The sequence below is a fragment of the Mercenaria mercenaria genome, chromosome 8 (assembly GCF_021730395.1).
Source record: "Mercenaria mercenaria strain notata chromosome 8, MADL_Memer_1, whole genome shotgun sequence".
NCBI classification, from domain to species: domain Eukaryota; kingdom Metazoa; phylum Mollusca; class Bivalvia; order Venerida; family Veneridae; genus Mercenaria; species Mercenaria mercenaria.
In genome coordinates, this window is record NC_069368.1 from 21,292,513 (window position 1) to 21,310,518 (window position 18,006).

General features: G+C 36.0%; 1 protein-coding gene across 1 annotated transcript; it reads right to left on the reverse strand.

Annotated features, from left to right (window-relative positions):
• Positions 1-4,609: 4,609 nt before the first annotated feature.
• On the reverse strand, positions 4,610-16,450 carry LOC123565828 (archaemetzincin-2-like). Its single transcript, XM_045359608.2, has 2 exons — positions 16,300-16,450; positions 4,610-14,136 (listed from the first exon to the last, which is right to left on the reverse strand). The coding sequence occupies exon 2, from the start codon at positions 14,068-14,070 to the stop codon at positions 12,901-12,903; it is 1,170 nt and encodes a 389-aa protein (XP_045215543.2). The 5' UTR covers positions 14,071-14,136; positions 16,300-16,450; the 3' UTR covers positions 4,610-12,900.
• Between the last annotated feature and the right edge of the window lie 1,556 nt (positions 16,451-18,006).

An 18,006-nucleotide genomic window follows, 5' to 3' on the forward strand; every position in this document is an offset into this window, starting at 1 on the left:
GGAGGACAGAGATTATCCAAGAATTATAGCTGGACTAGTTTTAAACATAATACTAATATTTACTGAATATTACGGAATATTATTTGTCATATACATGTACTAGTAATTAAACTTTCGTGTCAGTAACATGTACATGTTATTAATCAGCTCGAAATTTCAGATACTAACTCGAAATTTCGATTTATTATCTTGGCATTCCGACTAACATTACTCGAAATTTTCTAATTAGTACCTTGCCTCCTTAACCAGATATGGTGTCCAGCATGAGTATGGTCCCCCCCCCCCACCCCCCTCCAGACGGATCCTGTCAGTATTCCACCAGAACGGGACAAAATCCCAGTGATTTTCATTTTTGGTTGGCAGACAAATATTTCTAAGGACTTTTAACGCTAAAATGAAAGGCCTATATAGGCCTATATTGGCACGTTTAAGCCTGGCAAACACATATATCTCAGTAATATTTCGCCCAACATACTAATGTACCGTGAGAGGATTGTTTTAGCCTGGCAGACATATGTACCTCTAAACTTTTATACTTGACAAACAAATGCATCTTGAGGCATTTTAGCCTTGAAGACCAATGCATCTTTGGACGTTTTCAGTTGTGCAGACAATTTATTGAACTAGTATACGTGTATATGTAGCAGTTATTTTGACCAGTAACTTTGTAATAATCAAAAAGCATTTTTATATTTTCCAAAACTATCGCTGGGATCGTCACCAATAGCATCGGGTAAATGTTTACTGATCAAAAATTATGAGTCTGAAGGTATATGTTGGTATAATGGCACGCGAGAGAGACTAGGGGTCAGGGCCCTCTATCTTCCACCCCTGCCAAATGCTAACAAAAAGCATTAAGCAATTCAAAACTAACTTGGCACAGGTAGCCATCCAAAAACCTATTGTATTACAGAAAAAAATCAACATGTTTTAAAGTGCATTTTGCCATTAACTTTTTTATATTACAAGGTGTATATTGATGGTAAAAGGTGAAACGAATCTTTTTTTTTTTTTTTTTTTTTTTTGCAAAGACGTGCTGCAGAGTGAAAATTCAAGACAGGAATACCCCGCAACAAAAGCAATGACTATTTAAAACGTATGTAAATATCATATCAAAATATCTGCCAGCAAGTAACTATATCAAACGACAGCAACCCTCGACAATTTAACAGTCTTGTCAAAGACGGAAAAGGGGCATAATTTTGTGAAAAAGCAAAACAGGGTTATAGAACATGTACAATATATATCAGCTCATGACAGTAGACATGAGAAACTAAACGTAAAACTGCAAAGTCGAAAAATGGGGCAAAATTTTGTAAAAATGCCAAATAGAGTTATGGAACTGCGAAGTCGAAAAAAAGGGCATAATTTTGTAAAACTGACAAGTACAGTTATGGAACCTTTGCACAGCAGGTGAGATCATGACGGTGGACAAGCGTGTAAAGTTTCAATCCATTCACACACGTGATTACTGAGATACTAGCTTATATACAAAATCTTAATCAAATCGGGACCCCGACGCGGACGCCGAAGCTGACGCAAACGCACGGGTGAGTCCAACAGCTCTACCTATTCTTTGAATAGTCGAGCTAAAAATCAACTTGCAACATCGTAGCTGTGGTATATCCATTAAAGCTGCAGAACTTCAGGAGTTTCTGAGTATTGATTCTGCAACCTGGCCCTAGCGGTATATATTTCCCTTGTTACACTGCATTTAATTTGCACCTGTACTGCATCATGCTAAATTAGATTATGAGTAAGTATATGTCATTCCCCGCTAATATACAGAATCTATACGGAAGAGCATTAGCGCCAGGCGCAAGTTTTTTTTATCAATTCGTCATTTCGAGAGAGTGCGACTTACGTAACCCGAAATTTCGACTTTATATGTAACTCTAAATTTCGATGAAACCAATCATCTGGAGACTTTACTGGGTGTAAGGTGAATGCATCTCGAAACCCTTCAGTCATGCAGTCCGGAACTTTCAATCCTGGAAGATCAGTATATCTGGAACTTAAGACAATGTGACCCATGTTTCTATAGAAGTCTACTGCATCTTAAAAACTGATTTTTTAGAATTGTGCACCAAGACCTTCTTGGGTCTGAAGATTTATCTTGCAACTTTTAAGAGTGACAGTCTGAGACTTCTGTATCTATCACATTTTTTTCAGGCTGAAAATCAGTGTATCTTGGGACTCTCTCAACGGACTGACGTTCTACTTATTTTGCGATATTTTAACTAACAGGATCTATGTATTCAAGAAATTCATGAAGTGGCTGACTTTACCAATAGTCTGTGCTGATTTAACATCGCCTCCTGCTCAGTGTATTCTCTAGCAGTTAGGAATATTATGACACACCATGCAGGGGCAGATCCGATTGGAATATCAATATACCGAGTCTACAATGCTAGTAACTTTCCTGCTATTTTCAAACTGACTGAGCAATGCATTCTATTACTTCTACAGTAAAAAAGCAGTATCTAAAAAGTTAACTAGCCAAATATATGCAATGATTTCTTGGACTGATAGACCGATTCTAAAAGATGATCGGTGCATTCAAAAACTTCATATCTATCAGTGTATTCAATGGCTTCATTAACTAACTGGTCAGGGCATTTCAAATTCTGTCTGGCTAGTGCATTTAAGAACTACAATTATATTGCCTTCCGGCCAGTGCATTCAAGAAATCCGGATCCCGTGTTGATTGTATTAGAGCATCCAGTGGCTGTCTAGCCAGTGCATTCAAGTACTGCAACAGCTACCAAGGACTTTGATATCAATTGGGTCAACATATTCTGTGACAACAATGGGTATTCTGTTGGTGTGTCTAGTGACTACTATGTCCAGTTGGTCATAATCAAAGGGCTTGAACGGTTATTGACCATTATATTCAAGAAGTTCAATGGCTATATGCGGTAAAGGTGTGTAATCGACAGAAGTCCCCATCTTGAACGGATAGAACAAATTATTTCAGGTCGAGTCCCGGCTAGTGTCATACCTATACCTACTCAGCATGCAAGTCTAGGCTGATACTGCTAGAAACAGTACCCATTTAAGTAAACAACCTAGAATTGAACATAAGCCGGGCAAACAGAGACTAAGAATCGAACCTGGATCGATGGTGTCGTGGACCAACATGCAAACCACTACGCCACTGACTCTCAGTGCATTCACAAATCATGACTTCAATGGCTATTTGATGCGCGCATTCAAAGACTTAAATCTGTCAGAGCAGTATATTTATATTTGGTAAATGTATCTAATAACATCAATGGCTATTTCGGCCAAGCATTCAATGGCTATTTTGCCCTTCATTTGCTACCTGGCCCGCCAATGGCAATCTGGCCAGTGCATTCGAAGACTTCAATGGCTATATTGTCAGTGCATTCTAGAACCTAAATGGCAAACTGATCAGTGCATTCTAGGACTTCCATGGCTATATTGTCAGTGCATTCAGGAACCTAAATAGCTATCTGCTCAGTGCATTCGAGGTCTTCCATGGCTGTATTGTTAGTGAATTCAAGAACCGAAATAGCTACCTGGTCAGTGATTTTTAAAGACTAACGCCTGTGTTTGGTCAATATATTCAAAGATTTCAGTTGCTAACTGGCAAGTACATTTAATGACATCAATCACAGACAGGTTAATGCATTCAAGGTCTTTAACCTTTACCCTGCTAAATTTCTAAAATAGACAATCCATCATTCAATTTCGACAGTGCCACTTATTATTCGAAGGGGTGTTCACTGAAAATTTACTGACTCCATGAATAGCGAACAGTGCAGACCATGATCAGCCTACACCTCCGTGCAGGCTGATCTTGGTCTGTACTGGTCGCAAAGGCAGAAACACTTGCCGCCAGCAGACTAAAGGTTGATACAGTGAATGATTTCGATACCTAGCTGGTCATTGAATTAAAGAACTTCAATGGCTAGCTGGTCAGTCAGAATTCGAGAAACTTAAATAACTAAATGGTTAGGTCAAATAAGGATCTAAATGTCTTACTGGACAGCCCATTAAGGGACTTCACTGGTTAACTTGTACATTCAATGTTAATGCTATTAACACGATGTTAATGTTATTAACTTTGTAATTATTTCCTGTTTTTGATCAATCATTTACTGTAGACAGACTGAATATATTTAATTTAAAGTGGCATTATGCACATCTTACAGCACGTAGTGTGTTTTTGGTGAATGTTTTATAAAAGCAAGTTTTCGGTTGCTGTGCATTTAAATGTGTTTAATTAACAATAATGCTGCATAAGTATTTGAAAGTGATGCTTTAGAGATTTCTGAGGTTGAAGGGAAGCAACTCCTGCAAGCAGTTTGACTTTTCTTAAAAAGACTGCCCCAGTCAAAAAAAGAAAAGTCATATTTAAAAAAGTTATTATTTCGTAACGGTAACAGGAAGAGTTTGGTATACTGGGTTAAAAACTATAATTTCCTCCACCCTTTTTACACATGTATCTATTTGTGCTGTATTTTTACTTGAAAAATGCGTATAATTCCACTTTAAGGGACTTCGGGTCTGTGCTTTTGCCATCAATCACTGGAAAATACCAACATGTCAATTCAACATACCATAAAGAACAACAGATACTGTCTTGACACAAGTGTTGAATAATTTATTTCCTTAGTGAATAATTTGATTTTCCAGACTAGGCATACATTACTTAATTATGTCTTGTTACTGGCTTTATGCCTTGCTCATAGCACACTCTGAGCTTTAACATACTGCAAAAATGTTTAAAATATTCAAGTTATGTCTAAGAAACAGCAAAACAATTTGGAGCACCTTAACAAAGATTGTCAGATACTTATTCAGTAAGAGCACCTCTAGTCACTGAAAAAAACTAAAAATAAAAACAAAGAGTGACATGATGACCCTAGATATCTCACCTCAGAGTTTAACTTTGGTAGAGGGTCATACAAAGAAAACAACACTGAAATTGTTTTGAAAATTTGGTCAGCAGTTTCTGACAATGGATTTTACCACATAAAAATGTAGGAATTGCTTACATAAAGAAACAAAAAGGGCCATGATCGCTTACCAGAGTTTCACAGCAAAAAACATGTTTCACTGGGGCAACCATTTTCAAAAGTTTATAAATACCAAAGAAGCATCTGACAATGTGTGAAAACCGTTTAAAATCTGCAAAAGTTAAAATCTGACAAGTAAATGTTCATATTTTTTGACAACTGAAATAATAAAGCAGTTTCAGAGAAAAAAAAAGTCTTACATGTAGCTATAAGATATTTTGTCTTAAAGTGACATTATGCGCATCTTACAGCACATAGTGTGTTTTTGGTGAATGTTTTATAAAAGCAAGTTTTCGGCTGCTATGCATTTAAATGTGTTAAATTAACAATAATGCCGCTTAAGCATTTGAAAGTGATGCTTTAGAAATGAAGAATTTGGACTTATAAAATAACAGTTCATTTCTTCAATCTTGTTCGCAATGATCTCTTTTACCTATAGTAGAGATTTCTGAGGTTGAAGGGATGTAACTCCTGCAAGCAGTTTGACTTTTCTTTAAAAGACTGCCCCAGTCAAAATAAGAAAAGTCATATTCAAAAAGTTATTATTTCATTATGGTAACAGGAAGAGTTTGGTATACTGGGTTAAAAACTATAATTTCCTTGACCCTTTTTACACACATATTTATTTGTGCTGTATTTTTACTTGTAAAATGCGTATAATTCCTCTTTAAACAAATTCAAGTAGGAATTTGATGAAGGTTCATCTAAGGAACATTGTTGTGATTTCATTTTAAATCAAGCCTTCAGTTTTCTTAACTTCCATGGCAACCAGAAAACTGCAAGGATGACCTAGATTTGAAGAAATTTAGAAGCAGACCATTAAAAGAACATTCCTCAGAAGTTTGGCTGAAACTCAGGTTTTGTCGCTTTGAGTGATGCATTTTTTCAACTGTGGGCAATGGATGGACAGACACCTGACATTCAACAATCATAAAAGCTCACCACAAGTACAATGTGCTCAGGTGAGCTAAAAATATAATAGCCATAAAAAACAAACAGAAAAACAAAATCACACTGAACATTATTAGGCATATATAGAATAATGTATAAATGAGCTGTGCCATGGGAAAACCAACATAGTGGGTTTGCGACCAGCATGGATCCAGACCAGCCTGCGCATCCACGCAGTCTGGTCAGGATCCATGCTGTTCGCTAACGGTTTCTCTAATTGCAGTAGGCTTTAAAAGCGAACAGCATGGATCCTGACCAGACTGCGTGGATGCACAGGCTGGTCTGGATCCATGCTGGTCGCAAAACCCACTATGTTAGTTTTCTCATGGCATGGCTCAAATGTACATATTATTATAAAACACTGACATCAAGAGATCTTTGTAAAACATGAATGGCCTCCAAGATGGGTTGTCCAATTTTCAGTCCAATGACCACTATGACCTTGACCTTTGACCTACTAATCTAAGGGCTATCTACTGCATATGCCCAATCATGCTATTAAGTTTGAAGGTCCTGAGTCAAGGGGTTCCCAAGTTATTCTACTGTAACCATTTTCAGGGTTTGGGCCCCTGTGACCAGCATGACATTTAACCTACAGACCAGAAAAAAAAGATGTCACCTACTTCATAAGCCCAATCATACTACCAAGTTTGAAGGTCCTGGGTCAAGTGGTTCTCAAGTTATTGGGCAGAAACTGTTCACTGTACCAACCAACCAACAGACAGATGCACAGACTGACCGATGCGACCGACGGGTGCTAAGCAAAATACAATCACTTCCACAAAGGGGGGCATATCAGTCATGCAAATAATGATACCCAGAGACAACTCGAGTTTTTCTCCATAGTACCTACATTGTACATACTAAAGGGACATTATTCATTTAAAAGAAAAGTAAATTTGAAAGACTTAATTATATCGACTATTCAAGAATCAATTAAAATAATCATGAATTGTCATAAATATATTCTCCTAAAAATATTATATAGTGCTCCTATGCTACAAAAGTGAACAATTTACATTTATCACATTTTTAAGCTGTATATTTAAATGGTTTTGCTAAGAATAGTAAACAAACATTTACACTAATAAAATGCATAATCCATTTTAATGAATAAAAAACAATTACCATTAATCTGAGGCCAATCTGGCTTATTATAATTATGTTTGCATGTATTCATTCAAGTCTGAACTTCCATACCACTAATCTAAAACACAGAAAATAAAGCCTGTCTCAAGAATGTTAAAACTGAAAATTACTCATATACAACTGGATTTAATACAGCATGCCATAAAAAATAAATCTTAGGGATAAAAACAATGCATTTGGTTTTATAAATAAGTATATGATAAGATATATATATATATCACTTTGGTACAAAATCAATACTGCTAAACACTGCATTAATATAAATATACAATGCTTCAGAGTAAATACAAAACACTGCATTAATATAACTATCCAATGCTTCAAAGTAAAATTTAAAACACTGCATTGATATAAATATACAATGCTTCAAAATAAATATAAAATACTGCATTAATATAAATATACAATGCTTCAGAAAAAATATAAAACACTGCATTAATATAAATATACAATGCTTCAGAGTAAATATAAAACGCTGCATTAATATAAATATAAAAAGGTAAAGTAAAGTTTCTTGTTTAACACGAGTAGTTGACAAGAGTCACTACCTGGAATTGATGGAACAATCTATTTCCAGCAGAGCCTACAGCAGCCATCATATTTACCTCCCAAGCATCCGTTCTAGACTGATACTGCTGGAAACAGTACCAATTTAAGTATATCACCCAGCACTAAATACTTAAAGTCAGGATATCAGCTGCGCCCTGGAATCAAACCCAGACTGCTGGCGTTGTAGTCCAACCTGCTAACCACTGCGCCACTGGCTCCCTTTCACAATGCTTCTGAATAAATATTACTGTGTTATTTGATTAACTCCTACTTTTATACAAGTATTGCACCATAAATTTTAAACTAGAATGTGTCTGTAGGACACAGGGTGTGCCCCCAAAAGCACATTTGTCACAAATAAGGGGCAATAATTCAATTGTTTGCAGTCTAAGGCAGTATAGCCTCAACAAACATTTTCATGAAAAGTATTCATTATTCTAGGCCATTATACTTTTTGAGCTATGAGCATCACAAACAATAAGTGCTAAGATTCTCAAGAAGAATGCCAAGTGTGCAAAGTCACATCATGATAAAGACTCAAGAAAAGTTTCATGAATTTACATCAAGCTTTTTGAGCTAGGCACATTATTTGATAAAAATGTTCATTTTTGACTATTTCAGGGGCCATAATTTTAAAATTAGGGGGTGGAGCCAGCCAAAATATAGGAGGTGCACAAGTTCATGTCATGATAAAGACTCATGCAAATTTTCATCCATTTATATCATATACTTTTTGAGCTAGGTGTGTCACAAGGTGAAAATGTGCATTTTTGACTATTTCAGGGGCAATAAATCTGGAAATATGGGGCAGAGACAGTCAAACAAGAGATCACAGAGTGATGTTGGCACCCACCATTGAGCCATTTTAGAATGTTCCAAATTTCAAGACTAGCTCAAGGTCAAAATCAAGGTCAAAGTTTATTTTGGTACACAATACTGTGCATGTGGTCCATGCATGTGGTCCAAATTTGAAAGCCGTTTATTTGTTTGTTTTGGGTTTAACGCCGTTTTTCAACAGTATTTCAGTCATGTAAAGGCGGGCAGTTAACCTAACCAGTGTTCCTGGATTCTGTACCAGAGCAAACCTGTTCTCCGCAAGTAACTGCCAATTTCCCCACATGAATCAGAGGTGGAGGACTAATGATTTCAGACACAATGTCGTTTATCAAATAGTCACGGAGAACATACACCCTGCCCGAGGATCGAACTCGCGACCCCGCGATCCGTAGACCAACGCTCTTACCTACTGAGCTAAGCGGGCAGGCGCCTTGAAAGCTGTAGCTTGACAAATGTGAAAGTAGGTCACTAGATCAATTTCAAGGTCAAAATAATTATGTCTTTCTAAAGCATACAAGATGAAATGCTATTAATGTAAAAATGGTAAATCAGCTAGGTTTTCCTTCTAATAATATAACAAGAGGGTCATGATGACCCTGAATCGCTCACTAAGTTTAATATGAGCCACATGTTTCAAATGGCTAAAATATTAGAAAGTACGTCAGTAGGTCACATTCATGGTCACTGAAAGTCAGTTTTAAGATCGGTGTGCAAAACTGTACATGTCATCCAAGTTTCAAGACTGTAACTTAAACAAGAGGGTCATGATGACCCTGGATCGCTCACCTGAGTAATATGAGCTACATGTTTCAAATGTCAAACTGACGATAAAATATTAAGAAAGTCAGCAGGTCATATTCATGGTCAATGAAATTCAGTTTTACGATTTGTGTGCAAAACTTTGTATGTCATCAAAATTTCAAGGCTGTATCTTAAAAAAACAAGAAAGTAGGTCAGTAGGTCAAGGTCACAGTCAAGTGACATCATGTTACCTGGGGTCTTCAGGTAATTATAATTAAACAGTCTTAGAAATAGGATCAGATGATTTTTTAAGTATTTTTCCTATATAACTCACATAATAACTAAGTGACCCCAGGGTGGGCCTCTTTTAACCCCAGGGGCATAATTTGAACAATTTTGGTAGAGGACTACTAGACAATGCATCATACCAAATATAAAAAGCCTAGGTCTATGGTTTCAGACAAGAAGATTTTTAAAGCTTTTTCCTATATAAGTCTACATAAAACTTGGGACCCCCAGGGCAGGGCCTCTTTTCACCGCAGCGGTACAATTTGAACAATTTTGGTTAAGAACCATAAGACAATGCTACAAACCAGATATCAAAGGTCTAAGTGTTGTGGTTTCAGACAAGAAGATTTTTAAACTTTTTTTCCTATATTAGTCTATGTAAAACTTGTGACCCCCGGGGCAGGGCCATATTTGACCCGAGGGGGATAATTTGAATAATCTTGGTAGAGGACCACTAGATGATGCTACATACCAAATATCAAGCCCTATGCCGTGTGGTTTTGTACAAGAAGATTTTCAAAGTTTTCCCTATATAAGTCTATATAAACCATGTGACCCCCAGGGGTAGGGCCATATTTGACCCTAGGGGGATAATTTGAATAATCTTGGTAGAGGACCGCTAGATGATACTACAGGCCAAATTTCAAAGCCCTAGGCCATGTGGTTTTGTACAAGAAGATTTTCAAAGTTTTTCCTATATAAGTCTATATAAACCATGTGACCCCCAGGGCGGGGCCATATTTGACCCTTGGGGGATAATTTGAACAATTTTTGTAGAGGACCACTAGATGGTGCTACACACCAGATATCAAAGCCCTAGGCCCTGTGGTTTTGGACAAGAATATTTTTGAAGTTTTTCCATTTGGTTGCCATGGCAACCAGAGTTCTGCATGGAATTCAATTCTTTGAATAATTTTGAAAGGGGGCCACATAAGGATCATTCCTGTGAAGTTTGGTATAATTCTGCCCAGTGGTTTTTAAGAAGAAGATTTTTTTTAGAAAATGTTGATGGACGGACGACGCACGTCGCATGACGGACATTGATCGGTCACAAAAGCTCACCATGAGCCTTTGGCTCAGGTGAGCTAAAAACAAGAAAGTAGGTCAGTAGGTCAAGGTCATAGTCAAGGATAATTATGATTAAACAGTCTAGGAAATATGATCTGGTAATTTTTAAAGTATTTTTTCCTATATAACACCTATAACAAGCGACCCCAAGGACGGGGCCTTTTTTCACCCTAGGGGCACAATTTGAACAATCTTGTTAGAGATCCACTAGGCAATTCTACATACCAAATATCAAAAGCCCAGGCCTTGAACTTTCAGACAAGAAAATTTTTATTTATTTTTTCCTATATGAGTCTATGTTAAACTTGAGACCCCTAGGGCAGGGCCTCTTTTCATCCCTGGGGCATAATTTGAACAATTTTGGTAGAGGAACACTAGGAAAGGCAACACACCAAATATCAAAAGCCTATGCCTAGCAGTTTCAGGCAAGAAGATTCTTTTAAGTTTTTTCCTATATATTAAGTCTATATGAAACTTGAGACCCTTGGGGCAGGGCCTCTTTTCATGCCAAGGGCATAATTTGAACAATTTTGGTAGAGGAACACTAGGAAAGGCAACACAAAAAATATCAAAAGCCTAGGCCTAGCAGTTTCAGGCAAGAAGATTCTTTTAAGTTTTTTCCTATATATTAAGTCTATATGAAACTTGAGACCCTTGGGGCAGGGTCTCTTTTCATGCCAAGGGCATAATTTGAACAATTTTGGTAGAGGAACACTAGGAAAGGCAACACACCAGATATCAAAAGCCTAGGCCTAGCAGTTTCAGGCAAGAAGATTCTTTTAAGTTTTTTCCTATATAAAAAAAAAATCCAAAAAAAAAAAGAAATTCTGACCTACCTATCGTAATTTCTTTGAGCATGTTACCAGAAACAAAGAATTTTTTTTAGGCCTAATATAAACAGCCATTGTGACCATTCTATATTCAACACATATGTTTACTGGGCTAATTAGGCAAAGTTTGAAAATAAAACTGGGAAATATCAGGTAATGAAACATTTATTAAATGGCTTATAAACCAACAGTCCTTTGGAACTTTGGATTAACCTGCATGACTTCTGCACCTAAGACAATAGTTAATTCTGATTACTGACCAGCAAGCTATTCAATAAGCTTATAATTGCTAAAGTGATACTTTTTACTATGTAGTACATAATATACAACAAAGAGAAAAATAAATAACATATTTTTTAAAATTCAAAGAGCAAAATACATGTTTCTCATATTTTGAAGCAGTGTCAGTTCTACAAGTATTAACTATATTATTTGTAACTCCAGTCTCTTTATATTAAAACTAAAACAGCATAAAAGTCAAATTATATCTATTTATTTGACAGGGTTTACAAATTCACCGGGTCAAAATTTGTACAGAACAAATATATTGGTGTATCTTTAACTTGAATATAATTATATAATGTAAATAATGCTAAAAATCTGCAACACAAAACAATTTTTACAAAAGCTGACATTTTAAAGGGAGATAATTATCCTGTTAAGTTTCATATTATTCACATTGCTCTGCAAAGTTACAGGGACTCATATTCTCATATTTTACCAACTGTAATAATAACTGTTTAACAGTCTATTAATTTTAGTTGTTGCTGTAACAAACGGGGACCATATATATGCTATAAGCCCTAAATTAGCTGTTACAAAGTTCAGTGTCCACCTCTATTAGGCCTAAAAAAAAAAAATTCTTTGTTTCCGGTAACATGCTCAAAAAAATTAGGGTAGGTAGGTCGGAAATGTTTTTTTTTTTTGGAATTTTTTTTATTAAGGGAGACTTTTCGGAAATTATTTTTGTGTCAAAAAATGGTTACAAATAAGGGGGTTATGCCTTTAGAGCATCAGTAAGTTTATTTCTAACATCACTGGCCATGTTTAAAGCATAAAAAGTGCAGTTTTGAAAAAAATATTCTCCAAGGCCATAAAAACATTTAGGGTCGGGCCAAAAATTTAGGGTAGGTCGGGATTGCGGAAACAAACAATTTTTTTTTTATGCCTTAAAAAACTGAAGAATGGAACAAAACCTAATTTGCTCTAATACTCTGTATCAAAGAAATTAAAATGTATATAGATAAATATATATATAAATATATAAATTACAAAATTAATAAACATTTTCAAAAACTATAATTGACAGATGAAACAAAGCTTTTCCCCAATTTTCACCTGAAAATCTTATATAAACAAGGGTATTCCTATGATTTATTGTTTAGCTACCGACTTATTTTCAGGGAAGCACCGCTTTACCTAGTTTCTTTTAAACAAAGTGTTCATGAGCAAATAAATTTCAATCTTTTCTGAACCCATTTTTCCTCCTCCTTAAAACCATGGTTCTTGTAATACTGATGTAGCAGCCTGTATCTCCCTACAACATTAAACCCAACTAACGTATAAAGTTTACGTAGATCAACTGGACACAAATGCATGGGCTGCCTAAAATCCTCGGACAAATGTCCTGAGCCATTCATACAACAGTCATAATAAATACAGTGGTCGATGCCAAGTAAATGACATATCTCATGAACGAGGAGTTTGCATCCACGCTGCAGTGTCACACGTTGCCGCTCCTTCTGTGGAATATCATGATCTTCCTGAATCTGAAACCAATGTTCTGTTGAAAAACTTAAGCAGGGATCATAGCGATATAAGCTAAAAATAGCTACACGCTGGTTTCCAGCTGCCATTCCTGCTACAAACAAGTCACTATCGTCACCATATAAATCTAACATGGTCAGTCCGATCATGCAAATAGCATCTTCCGGTATAAGATTGCGTAATTGCATTAAATTGCTATCTACACAAACTTGTATATGCTTGGTTTCCGCGTTAAAACGACTCGTTAACTGATGGTGTTTTGTCCTCTGGCTGCTGCGTCTGTTTGTTCCAGTTTTGTTATTTGGTTCCTCAATCCACAGCACCTTCCCTTCACCAACATGTAGGTCTATTTTAGGCAATGATTTGACAGGCAAACCTAAAAATATACTTGTATACTCTATCAAACTCGAGAACAGTTCTGAGTCCCTCTCACCAAAGTCACCAATGGGAACTATATAAACTTTGCCGTCTGGATATCTGTCTTTGATTGTTTGCCCTGAGGGTTGGAATTCCTGAGACATATACTTTCTTTTACGACTGGACAGCCATGGACATTCCTTAACAAACTGTTTGAAAGTTTGTCCCTCCTCACAGTACTGGGCTAACCAGTCATCGATATGTGTGGGTTCTGGCAGATGTGGAAAAAACTCAAACCCGACACCGACATTTGTTGACGGATCAAAGTCCACAGGAATTTCTGATGTAAAACCAATGGCATTTCTACTATCTCTTGCACTCGGAGCTTTAAAACCTGAAACATATGGAATTTTATACTCTGCCTCTTGAACATCTTGTGCCTGCTTCACTTTACCTTTATTGGCCGATGTTCTTGGCTGTTTCGGCATTGTTCTAAGGAAAAACAGTTGAGCATATGTCTTGCAGCTTCCTTTTATAAGTGCTGGTCTATGGACCTTTAAAAAAGAAAGTAAAAAAAATATAAAGATTTCACTATATGCGTGCTAAAATCCAATTATAGCTTACAAATTGCTATTAATCATTTATCGAATTATTTTGGGATCATATTTTTACCGGTATTAAAGAATTCATAAATATTTCTGTCACTTACAACATAATTAGATCTACAATGTATTTAAAACGACGAGAAAATATAGGAGAGCTAACTTTTGAAATCATCTCCCATTTTTAAAGATAAAATATAGTCTTCCCTTTTGTAAATATCACTCTCAGTATTCATATTGATTACTGGACCTCTTTAGACAGCCCTGTACTAGAAGTCCCGTAACCGGACCTCTAGACTCCGGCTCTAGAGATCTGGTTACCAAACCACTAGCCACTGCCAATTTTATTCTATATTTATTTTAATTATCAAGTATTCGCATTAGACCAAATTAGTTGGCCTCACTTTGCTTTCGTAGCTGCTATTGAAAGTCAGGTGATCTTGTTAGTCGAACTATTATCTGATGCATTCAGTTTGCTTTATACTGTGATGGTCAATCTGTAATTAATGTGGCTGCAAATGTCAGAAATTAAAAAGCAGCCACTCAGTGACAGTAAGCTTGTCTAGTTATCTTGATGGAGAGATTCATGATGAAGAAATATGTAAAAACAGTTTAAATACTTATTTCGATATCAAAATAACAGGAAGACATCGTAAAACAAGAGCGCCACCATGCGGGGCAATATACGCCCGAAGGCTTACATCATAGGATTTGAGCAAAATTTTAAGAACTTGACTGTTGTAGCCCCAAAGGACTGGAACAACAAAAGGAAAACTTCAAAAAACAAATCTAAGTCCACAAAAAAAAAAAAAATCAAAGTCTACAAAAAAAATCCTTATCAGGTATAGGTATGTAAAAATACACCTTAAAATTGGAGGTACCATCCATGTTGTACCACAGAAAAGTGGTCTCGGTTTTTCTCTACGGCCAATAATAAAAAAGTTTCAAAATAAGCTATTTATTGTAACATAAAAGGGAAGTAATTCAAAAAAAAAAAATTTATTTTAAGTACAAAAAAGAGATCTGCCAAATAAAAACAAGACCACTGCAATGCAGAGCAATATACACAAAGCAAAGTCATATATGACCTTTGACCCTTAAGTGTGACCTTGACCTTGAAGCGAGTCACCCGGAACATGCGCTCTGCACATCATTACAATGTGGTGAACATTTCTGCCAAATCCTTCCAGCAGTTCAAGAGTTACAGAGCGGACACGAAACAAACTGATATGACTTTTGACCCCTAAGTGTGACCTTGACCTTGAAGCAAGTCATCCATAACATGCGCTCTGCACGTCGTCTTGGTGTGGTGAACATTTGTGTCAAGTTTCTTTGAAATCCTTCAAGGGGTTCAAGAGTTACAGAGCGGACACGAAGCAAACTGATATGACTTTTGACTCCTAAGTGTGACCTTGACCTTGAAGTGAGACATCCAAAACATGCGGTCTGCACATCGTCTCAGTGTGGTGAACATTTGTGTAAAGTTTCCTTGAAATCCTTCAAGGGGTTCAAGAGTTACAGAGCGGACACGAAATTGCTAACGGACAGACAGACGGATGACCTTTGACTCCTAAGTGTGACCTTGACCTTGAAGTGAGACATCCAAAACATGCGGTCTGCACATCGTCTCGGTGTGGTGAACATTTGTGTAAAGTTTCCTTGAAATCCTTCAAGGGGTTCAAGAGTTACAGAGCGGACACGAAATTGCTAACGGACAGACGAACACCAGTGTCATAACATAATACGTCCCATGGCTTATAAAAATTTGTTTGGCTACTGCTTTAATATTCATACAGGGAAAATATCTTTTGAGGCTCAGTGCAACCCATATTTTACATCACAAACATATCAGATGCCGAAGGAGCTTAAGTTTGTGCAGTGTCGGCTTCATTTATGTCAAATATTTTTTGAGAAAAGATTGGAGCCGAAATATGAAAAAATGTCCGGCTACTGTTTCCCAGCCGGCAGTATACGCTTGATTGACTCTAGACAAATATGAAACTGGGAGTTCAACATCTGAAATTTGACAGATATTGATCATTTTTGTTGATTGAGCAAAAGCTGTCAGACTGAAAGCTAATTCGACACGTGTGATTAGATCTTGACTAACCTTACCTATATTACTATATTACAAGATGCAAATTCAACGTTGATCCTTCCGCTGACAGGTCATTTTGACATTTCGTGGGAGTTGCGACATGCTTTTCGCGACTGGTTTGAATTTTCTATACTCAAGAACGATAAATGCACCGAAAATGTGCTGAACCAGTCAAATTGATACTCTTTAATTTTGAAGGTAAGAAATTCATGTAACGGATTTATACCACTAAATTTTCACGTGGGGCTCTGGCCAGAATATACTAAATGTAAAATTTTATTGCCAAATTTAAATTTCACTTTCTGTTTTGTTGTGAACAAGTTATAATTTTGTACTGGTGACAGGAAGAGTTTGGTATACTGGGTTAAAAGCTATAATTTCCTAAACCCTTTTTACACACATCTATTTCTGCTGTATTTTTACTTGAAAAATGCGTATAATTCCACTTTAAATCTTTCGTTTTAAGTTGGATCTGTCTTTTGCTTCCTGTTTGTAACAGGAAGTATTGAACAGCAAATGACTGCAATGACGTCAAATATAGTTAACGTCACGTCACCGAGTCTTCTTATTTGACGGAAAAAATTTTTTTTTATGAATTTACCGTTAAATAATGCGCATTGGTGAATTCTGTTGCATCTTACATGACGTTTTTGTGTTGTTTTCTATGATTCTATGTCGAATTAAATTTTTACTAATTGTTAAACGTAAATGCAATCATATTTACTAAAAGGGAGATTGTTTTGCCTTTCTTATATTTATAAAACGGATTTCATGAAACATTGAAGTGAACGAAACTGAAAATTTTTCGATGTTCGCCAACAACGTATGCAACGTCTATTAAGGTATTAGATCACTAATAGTAATGTTTACAAAATGGCCTTTGCTTGTTATATCCTGAAAGGTAACCGCGTTTTGCACTATTTTGCAATTTTTAAACAACTTTTGCCGTGCCGTTTTTTATAAACTTTGCATAACTTATGGTATCTCCTCGAGCTCAAGTAAAGACAAATTTCAAAGTGATAGCCACTATCCAAAACATTTGCAGAGAACTCATTTTACCATTAATTTTAATAAAAGAAACATCAAATTATTGGTAAACAATTATAAAACACAAAATAAAAATGTCACTATCATTTTTTTCTATGGTGCCTCAAGTAAACGGATTTAATGAGACAGAATTCATACTTCAACATTGAAAAAATAAGGTCGAATGCTGTGTTTCTGTTTTGAATTTTGCTTACTGCATTTAAAAATAACGTTAGGGCAGACGTAAAACCTACCTAAATTTCTTCCACAATATATAATCTAAGAGTGAAAGCAAAATAGAGAACTTTCACCGCGTGTAACTCAATATTTTTAAAGATGTGTAACTCTACCCCTTCTGTTTAAGTAGTAAATTTACTTTGAACACCAAAAAATCATTTATAAGATTCATCTTTTTCCATTTTTGTTCAAGAAATCAATAATAAGTCTTGAAAGAAGTAAAAACTTACTAGAAAAAAAGGAAAATAAGGAAAAAAATTTTGGTCCCAATAGGGCTTGAACCTACGCCCCCCTAAAAATTGCAGTAAAAGTAGGTTTATGGTAGGAACTGAATACTCTTCAAAAAGGAGGTTCTCTATTAGTGATCTGATACCTTAAGTTTTCAACGTTGATGAATAATACTGAAAGAAACACACTTGTAAAGTTAGCAGTCTTTTAGAAGTAGCTAATTAAACACATTA